Source organism: Cervus canadensis, chromosome 32 (genome assembly GCF_019320065.1).
Source record: "Cervus canadensis isolate Bull #8, Minnesota chromosome 32, ASM1932006v1, whole genome shotgun sequence".
NCBI classification, from domain to species: domain Eukaryota; kingdom Metazoa; phylum Chordata; class Mammalia; order Artiodactyla; family Cervidae; genus Cervus; species Cervus canadensis.
In genome coordinates, this window is record NC_057417.1 from 20,561,830 (window position 1) to 20,570,831 (window position 9,002).

The 9,002-nt window shown below is 49.9% G+C and overlaps 1 protein-coding gene across 1 annotated transcript; it reads right to left on the reverse strand.

Moving 5' to 3' along the window:
* Positions 1–2,282: 2,282 nt before the first annotated feature.
* Positions 2,283–8,039, reverse strand: LOC122432942 (zinc finger protein 689). Its single transcript, XM_043455267.1, has 3 exons — positions 7,386–8,039; positions 7,060–7,173; positions 2,283–5,122 (listed from the first exon to the last, which is right to left on the reverse strand). The coding sequence occupies exons 1-3, from the start codon at positions 7,588–7,590 to the stop codon at positions 3,945–3,947; spliced, it is 1,497 nt and encodes a 498-aa protein (XP_043311202.1). The 5' UTR covers positions 7,591–8,039; the 3' UTR covers positions 2,283–3,944.
* Between the last annotated feature and the right edge of the window lie 963 nt (positions 8,040–9,002).

Genomic DNA, 9,002 nt, shown 5'->3' on the forward strand with positions numbered 1-9,002 from the left:
ACTGTTAGGGTTAATTTCTGGAAGAACATTTTCTCTTTTTAATAAAATTTATTTGGATCTCTTAAGAATTAGAACCCTGAAAATTCTAGTTACTTTCCTTCTCCCATGCCCAGCCACCCTGGTAAATGGGTGCAGGTATATTGGGCTTCTCTGGTGGCTCAGAGGTTAAAACGTCTGCCTCCAATGCGGGAGACCTGGGTTCGATCCCTGGGTCAGGAAGATCCCCTGGAGAAGGAAATGGCAACCCACTCCAGTACTCTTGCCTGGAGAATCCCATGGATGGAGGAGCCTGGTGGGCTACAGTCCACTGGGTAGCAAAGAGTCGGAGACGACTGAGCGACTTCACTTTCACTTTCACATTTGGTAGAGAGTAGGAAGACTTACAGGCGAAGACAGGAGAAGGCAATGGCACCCCACTCCAGTACTCTTGCCTGGAAAATCCCATGGACGGAGGAGCCTGGTGGGCTGCAGTCCATGGGGTCGCAAAGAGTCGGACACAACTGAGCAACTTCACTTTCACTTTCATGCATTGGAGAAGGAAATGGCAACCCACTCCAGTGTTCTTGCCCGGAGAATCCCAGGGACGGGGGAGCTTGGTGGGCTGCCGTCTGTGGGGTTGCACAGGGTGGGACAGACTGAAGTGACTTAGCAGCAGCAGCAGGAAGACTTACAGCATGCCTTTGCCAATGTAACAAGGTCCTTCATCATGGGGACCCAACCTCCTATCAAAAGGCTCTAGCTTTGGAATTGGCACAAATCTGAGAATTTGTTGAAGACAGGGCCTTGCATGTTTGCATACTCAACAAGATGTGTAGCAACATGAAAGCCCCAAAGAGGAGCATTTCCTAACACTGGCTTTATGGAGTTCTTGTACGAACTACAGATAGGAATATATATAAAGTGCTTAACACAGTACGTGACACATCGTAAATGCTCAACAAAGTGGCTAGAATACTATTGCAATGGGCCAAAGAATAAACAGAGTGGATACAGTGAATGTAGACTACTGTTTCAAGAAATTTAGCTGAAAATAGGAGATTAGGACAGATGCCAAGTGAAATTTATTGTTTTTAAAGACAGATTTTAGCATGTTTATAGGTTGGTATGTATGTTCCAAAAAAGAGACTCTGAAAGTAGGACTTCCCTGGTGGTCCAGGGGTCAAGACTCTGCACTCCAGGGTTGGAGTCCCAGGTTCAATCCCTGGTCAGGGAACTAGAGCCTACATGCCACAACTAAAACCTGGTATAGCCAAATAAATAATGATTTTTTTTTTTAAGGTATGTTTGTACCTTTAAAAAAAAAGACTCTGAAACTATAAAACTTAAGAGAATAACAGATGGAGCAAAGTCCATGATGGGGCAGAAGTAGAGGAAATCAGGCATACCTGTATTGGGAAGCACTGTATGAGGGGCCTCCCCTGACAGCAAGTAACAAGTGATCACACAGAACTTTCAGAGTGACAATAGAGAGTGGAATGTTAAGGGAGTTCTTATTTGACACTCTGTTTTCTTAGTGAAAGAGAAGGCAGTCAGTGGTATGGGACCTATGAAAGACAGTAATGTTGAAAGTTCAGCTGAGGATGGAGTGGAAAGGCTGGCTCCTCTCAGCAGCATTCTAATTGTCTTCCTTCATAGCCCACACATAGGCATAAAGACAGATGGGAGATAGACCCATAATGGCACTGTAGATTAGTTCATTCTTTTGGTCGCAAGTAACATAAACTCTTAACTACCAAAAGCAGAAGAGAGAATTACTTGGAAGAGTACTGGGATCAACAACTGACTATAGGAACTTCCCTGACGGTCCAGTGATTTAAGAATACAAGCTTCCACTGCAAGGGTCATGGGTTCAGTTCCTGGTCAGGGAACTAGGATCCCGAAAGCTAAATGGCACAGCCAGAAACAAAAACTCTCCCACTGGCTACAGCTAGTTGAAGATCAACCAACTGAAGTTGGGATCCTGGGACTAATGAGGAAACCTAAGAACTTGCCTCATTTCAGCCCTCCACAGACCACATACTGGGATTGCCTACCAACAGCTCTGAAATTTTATGAATTACAATGGAGGTCCAAAGAAATTTCTAAAATTCCTAGGAAAGGAAATAGTTGGGTTAGCCTGGTGATAAAAGTAGGGTAAAGAACCAGTTCTACAATAGAACATGAGGCAGAATTCTAATAGGTCTCTGCTAGGGAAGGGCAAGGTTTCCATCAGAACTATAAAAATGTCTCCTCAGTCAAGGAACTAGATTTACATTTTATAAACAATAATTCCACAAGGAACAGTCACTCATCAGACATTTTAATGAATCCCAATCTGATATGACCCCTGCTTTGGGGGTAGCCCATCAATCCAAGAAGAAACAGTTACAATGCAACTTGCTAAAGACCAGAACAGAGGAAATTACAAACACTCTGCCCCAGCCACACACCCCTGGGGCTGATGGCAGAAGAAATGAGGGAAGAAGCAACGGGTAGAAGGATGACCGACTTCAAGGGTTGGACTATACGTCATGTTTGGAAATTCCAATTTAGTGCAGCTCCCCAAGGCCAAGTGGCAGGCCTTGTTTATTTAATCCAGTAAAGCTTTACTGAGTACCTACTTAGGGATGGGTGCCATGAAGGCACATCAAAGGTTAAAACATGCTGCTACCATGTGGAGCTTCTGTGAGGTGGGCATGAACACAATTTGATGACTAGACTTCTGCTTCATATTCAATTACCTAACTTTCTAACTTCCCTGAATGGCCTCGTCTCATTTCATGAAAGATGCTGACAGAGGAATCAACGGAAGGTTCTGTACTAGTGTCTCCTCATTCTCATGAGAATCAGGGAGGAGTGAGACCCAGTTCCCAAGAAAGTCAAATCCACCAGATAAAGTACAAGCTGGTCCTAGTTTTACTTCTTGCTGCTACACCACAGCTCCCCCGCTCTGCTTTTCCTTAAAATCAGTCTCCCAGAGCTCACTCTGCTTATGTCCCAGACCTACCTTGAACCAAACTTCCAAACTCAGGGTGCAGAAGACTTAGCTTCACAGCATGTGGTTTAAAAAGAAAAAACTTAGGTATATAGGTGTCTGCAATCCAATAAAGCCCTGGTACACTGTCACCACCCCCAAATCCAGTGCAATCTAGACCTGTTCAAACACAGACCAAGGGGATATAGTGCACACTGTGATGCTGGCTTATTTTGTGTGACTCTTTAAAAAAGACACTGAAAAACCAGCACCTGCCTGGGGAAAGATCACGTGTGGGAACCGAAAGCCTGTCTTTTAGGAATGGTTGACCAAATTAATGCTGCTTAACCTGAAAACATGGAGACAACGTATCTGTGATTAAGTTTTCTGAAGGGCTGCCATGTAGATCAAGTTTTAAACATATTCTGGGCAAGGCTTCCAGGGAAGGAGAATGTAGTACTTAAGGGCCTTCTAAAGGTCAGAGCTATGCCACAGTGAAAGGACCCGCCTTGTGAGGTAGTGAGCTGCATCAAGGGAGGTTTTAAAGGGCAGAAGACCACTTGGAAAGAATACTGTCAAAAGGGAGCTAAACCAAGTTTGTTTCAAACCTAGCAAGGAAGAAGAGGCAGAGGTGGGGGAAGATCTTGCACCCCATGAATGGGATCCTCCTGACTGCATGCACAAACTAGAAAACACAGTCCCTAAATTAGATGGGGAGAAGCTTTAGCCTAATACCCCACACACAGCAAGTCCTTTAGGGCAGGGCAGGTTGGAAAATTTTTACCACATAATGTCCCCTCTCCTAACTGGGACTGTCTGTTCTAGACACATGTATTAAGGCAGCCAGCATGGTAGAATACACTAAAGTTCAGCTCTGTGGAGCAAGAGACGTGGGTTTTAGTTCTGACTCTGCCCTGTATGATCAGGGGGTTCCTTCCCTTTTCTGGGCCCCCTCCATGAAGTGAAATGAACTTACACAGTCCCTCCCCTTCTAAAGGGCCTGGCCTTTCTGGCTAGGCGCCCCTATGGCAGATCGAGGGCCACAGTTCTGGACCCCAGGGCTACACTTGTGGACCGCCAGAGACCACCTCTGGCGGAAGCAGCGGCCACACTCCAGGCAGGGGAAGGGCTTCTCCCCCGTGTGCAGGAGCTGATGCTGAGCCAAGTGGCTCCACTGGGCAAAGCGCTTGGAGCACAGGTCACAGGCGTAGGGCCGCTCGCCCGAGTGGACGCGCCGGTGACTGGCCAGCAGTGAGGGGTAGGCGAATCGGCGCCCACAGTCATCACAGGCGTGCAGCTTCTCCTCGGTGTGCGTGCTGCGGTGGATGGCTAGGGAGCCGCTCCGTCGGAAGGCTCGGCCGCAGTCCGGGCAGGGGTACGGCTTCTCCCCCGTGTGCAAGAGCTGGTGCTGGAGCAGCGTGCTGCGCTGGGAGAAGCGGGCTTCGCAGTGCTCGCAGGCATAGGGGCGTTCCCCGGAGTGCACCCGCCTGTGACTGACCAGGCGAGAGGAGGACGAGAAGCGCCGCTCGCAGTCCGGGCACGGGTAGGGCTTCTCGCCCGTGTGGATGCGCTGGTGGATGACCAAGGCGGTGCGCTGGCGGAAGCGCCGGTTGCATTCCAGGCAGGTGTAGGGCTTCTCTCCGGTGTGTGTGCGCTGGTGGATGGCGAGCAGGGAGGGGTAGGCAAAGCGACGCCCGCAGCTGGCGCACTGGTGGGGTTTCTCACCTGTGTGCGTGGTCCGGTGATTGGCCAAGGACCGACTCCTCCGGAAGCAGCGGCCACAGTCAGGACAGTGGTAGGGCTTCTCGCCTGTGTGGATGACCTGGTGCTGGGAGAGGTTCTTGCGCTGGGAGAACCGCTTGCCACACTGGTCACAAACGTAGGGACACTCCCCAGAGTGTGCCCGCCGATGACTGACCAGCAGAGACGGGTAGGAAAAGCGGCGCCCACAGTCCGGGCAAGGGTAAGGCTTTTTCAGATTCTGGGCACACTTGTGGCTCTGCAGGGCCAGGTGATCGGGAAAGGTACAACCACAGTCAGGGCAGATGGGACCTCCTGAAGTCTGCCGGGGGATCAGACGGGGTTTGCTGGGCCGCCGGCCACGCTTCCCCTTTCGGGGCGCCTCCTTAGGTGGGAATACTTCCTTCTCTTCATTCTTCTTTCTGGTTTCTACAGGGACACATAGGAGAAGTTAACAAATATTGGGCTTCTACTCTTTCCTATTAGTGTTACAGGTTATAAAACAATCACACTCAACGCCATCTTCAAGGAGTGTGAGTGACACAGACAACCAACCAAGTGAGACATACTGCTCCAGAATATGGAGGGTATTACCGAAGCCCCTAATCCAGCTTGGAGAAGTCAGGGAAGGTTTCTTGGAAAGATTAAGCAGACTAAGAAGTTTTTGAAGAGGTTAAATTTAAGGCAGGAAATGAAAACAAATGAGGTATGATCTGGCAGTAACTAGATCATAAAGCCCTCTAAGTCCATGCTTCTCAAATTTTATTGTGATTCTGATCATTTGGAGGGTTTAATGAAACACACTGAGGCTTCGCAGGTGACGCAACGGTAAAGCTGCCTGCCAATTCGGGAAACTCAGGAGATGAGGGTTCAATTCCCAGGTTGGGAAGAATCCCTTAGAGAAGGAAATGGCAACCGAATCCAGTATTCTTGTCTGGAGGACCCCATGGACAGAGTAGCCTAGTGGGCTACAGTCCATGGAGTCGCAGAGTTGGACACGACTCAGCGACTGAGCATGCACGCGTGAAACAGACTGCTGGGCCCTACTCCCAGTTCGGGATTCAGCAGGTCTAAGGTGGGCTCTGGGATTCTGCATTTTCTAATACACTCCCAAGCGACGCTGCTGCTTCTGGTGGTTGTCTGACACCACACTCTGAGAACCAAACCTAAACATACAGCCAAATCAACTGGGGCTATTGAAAATACACACACACATACACATTTATATGAGTAAATGAATAGTTCTGGGATAGGGTCCAGAAATGTGTATTTTCACCAAATTCCCCAATTGACTTACATTATAACCGCCAACCATTTGATAACTGCCTGGGCAAACACTGAAAACTTTTAAGCAAGGAAGTATGTCAAAACTTAGAAAAATCCCTGCTTTTAGAGAACCTGGCAAAGAAACTCCAGCCCAGAGCTGCATCTGCCCCTGTAGGTGGATCTGGGGTCCTTCTACCTGAATGGCCTTAATCAGAGCCTTGCTTCATCCTGAAGGCTAAAGATTACTGCACTGATCAGGGTCACTTGGCCAGAAGGGCAAAAAGAGGCCAGTGCACGCCAGACCACTCTGCCCCATTGGAGCCTTTCAATCCAAATCTGGAAAACTCAGAGGTATAGGCTTTCTCAGTGTTAGCTGCTCAGTCCTGTCTGACCCTACGACTCCATGAACTGCAGTCCACCAGGCTCTTCTATTCACCGAATTCACCAGGCAAAAATACTGGAGTGGGGTGCCATGCCCTTCCCCATGGAATCTTCCTGACCCAGGGATTGATCCTGGGTCTCCTGCATTGCAGGCAGATTCTTTACCTTCAGAGCTTCCAAGGAAGCGCTATAGGCTCTCTTAGAGCCCAATTTAAAACAGGCTGGAGGCAGAGTCCTGGGAAGGAGGCAAGAGGGTGTTGGAGGTGGAGGTTTAGTTGCTCAGTCATGTCTGACTCTTTTCGACCCCATGGACTGTAGCCCACCAGGCTCCTCTGTCCATAGGATTCTCCAGGCAAGAATACTGGAATGGAGAGTCATTTTCTTCTCCAGGGGATCTTCCTGACCCAGGGATCCAACCAGGGTCTCCTGCATTGGCAGGTGGATTCTTTACCACTGAGCCACCTGGGAAGCCCCAAGAGGGTGGTAACTCTTTTTAAAAGTTCACTGATCCATCTACACAACAGACAACTGCATGTGGTCAGTTTAGAAATTGGCAACAGGGACTGGACACCAATCAAAGAGACAAATATCCTGAAGTTGTGAAAATAAACACAGTAAATGGAGCGTTCCAGCTTGGGTCATAGCTACCCCTCGGCACCGAAAAACCCTGGACTGAGTCATTAGAGGCTGCAAGCCCTCCAGAGGCATTTTTCACTCACTTCTTTGGACTGCTACCCCTTTTGGGCACTCCTGTGGATCCAGGGCAGCCGGTTCCCAATCATCGGTATTTCGTTCCAACCAGGAGATGAGGGCTGGTTTGGGACCTGCGCACCCTGGGGGAAGGAGAACCAGTCAGGCCCAGCTCATACACAATGCTAGGTAGATTGATCTACCCCGGTGGCATCATCTGCCCAGCCCCCGTCCTCCTCCCCTGACACAACCTGGTCGCAGGCCAGGACCCTGGACCTCTAGACTCCCTGCCTCCTCCCACCCCCAGCTCCTCCATCCCTTTGGGCCCGCGGAAGCAGGCTGGGCCGGGCCTCACCGAGCGCGCCCAGGTGGCCGTAGGTCTCCTGCATCACGTCCCGGTATAGGGCCCTCTGCGCGGGCCGCAGACACCCCCATTCCTCCCGGGAGAAGTACAAGGCCACGTCCCCGAACTTCACCGCCCTCGGTCTCCTTCCCCTTCTCCGGCCGGGTCTGGCCTCTCCTGGTCCCCGCGCAGGGAGCAGAGCCGAAGGCCGCGCCATTGGACCCGAGAAGCCGGCACCACGGCCTTCCCCCTCCCAGCCTCGGCCCCTGGGCGCTGGAGGGGCCGGGTATTTGGGAGCCCCCGCCGGACCCGTACGGAGCGTGCCGGGGAGGCCCGGCGGGAACCGGAATCAGCCGCCTGCGGGGCTAACGGAAACCTTTCGCTGTTATTCAGGAAACTCCTGCCCGAACTTGGGTGAAAGGCACCGGAAGATGCCTTCGGCGAAAATGGCGGCGCCGCTACTGCACCGCCTTTGCCTGAAACACAGGCAGCTTCCAGCTATCGATTTTATTGACCGGAGCGCCATGCCGGCTGCCTAACCTCTTTGCCCTCAAGTGTGATGGCGCTGCGATTGGGCTTCACGCCCTTTTTTCCCCCGTTCCACGCGCTCATTGGGCGGCGGCCGAAGATCGAGCATTCTGATTGGGTGATGCCCAAAGCGGCCTGTTTGAACGAAGCCAACGGAAGCGTAAGGGCAGAAAAGCTGGACCCTCGGGTCGGGTGACTGCCAGGAGTCTTGAGGCGGAAAGGGGCGAACCCGCCGGGGTCAGGAACGGTCCCCAGTTCCCTAGAGGTGCAGCCTAGCCGAGGGAGGGAAGGATTTCAGCGACGGAGTCACTCTGGCCAACCGGGGGCCGAGATTTCCCTGGGTTGTCTTTCCTGGCTTTCTCTTCCGATGGTGGGTTAGCTCCTTATTGCCCCTTGGGGAAGGGAATTAATGTTAGCGTTTCCTTTGCGCAGGTACCACGCCCAACATATTACACATTTCAACTTATTTATTTTTTGCTACTTCTGTGTGAAGTGATGATTATCATCCTGGTTCTACCAATGAGGAAAAACTCAGAGGGTACTTGCTAGTAAGCAGAAGGAACAAAGATTTTGTGGTACGCACCAGCCTAAAATTTGCGAGTTGAGTTTTATTCAGGGACCTTAACTGAGGACTATATTCTCTCCGATAGCTCTGAGGAACTGCTCCGAGGAAGGAGCCAGTATATATAGCAGATTTTGTTGGAAATATTTTTGGAAATAATATTTCCACAAAAAATATATTTGTTGGAAATATACACATTATATATATATATAATTATAAAATCAAAAGATTATTGCTGATCGCAAAAAAAAAACCCCGACATTTCAAGTTAATGATATTGTGCTTTTCTCTGTTGGAAGAGTGTCGCAACTTGTTGAAATTGTTCTTTAGATATGCAACTTATTGTAACTATCTAGCCCAGTATCTATTAAAGAATAGAATGTTTCCTCTATTTTTCCATCTTGAATTCCCCTCAGGGTGCCCCTTAGGACAGGGGCAGGGGGACGTGGCGGTTTTAGTGGCTGATGGCTTGATGGTGGGCAACATTTGTGGTTTATTCATTCATTCATTTATTCATGCCAACATTATGGCATTAATAG

Bases quoted from the DNA above. Each gene is read 5' to 3' on its own strand.
- LOC122432942 (XM_043455267.1), bottom strand. From the start codon at position 7,590: ATGGCGCGGCCTTCGGCTCTGCTCCCTGCGCGGGGACCAGGAGAGGCC. The intron at 7,174-7,385 runs GTGAGGCCCGGC...TCCTTCCCCCAG, and splicing joins CGGCCACCTGGGCGCGCTCG to GGTGCGCAGGTCCCAAACCA. The intron at 5,123-7,059 runs GTGAGTGAAAAA...GTGTCCCTGTAG, and splicing joins AGGGGTAGCAGTCCAAAGAA to AAACCAGAAAGAAGAATGAA.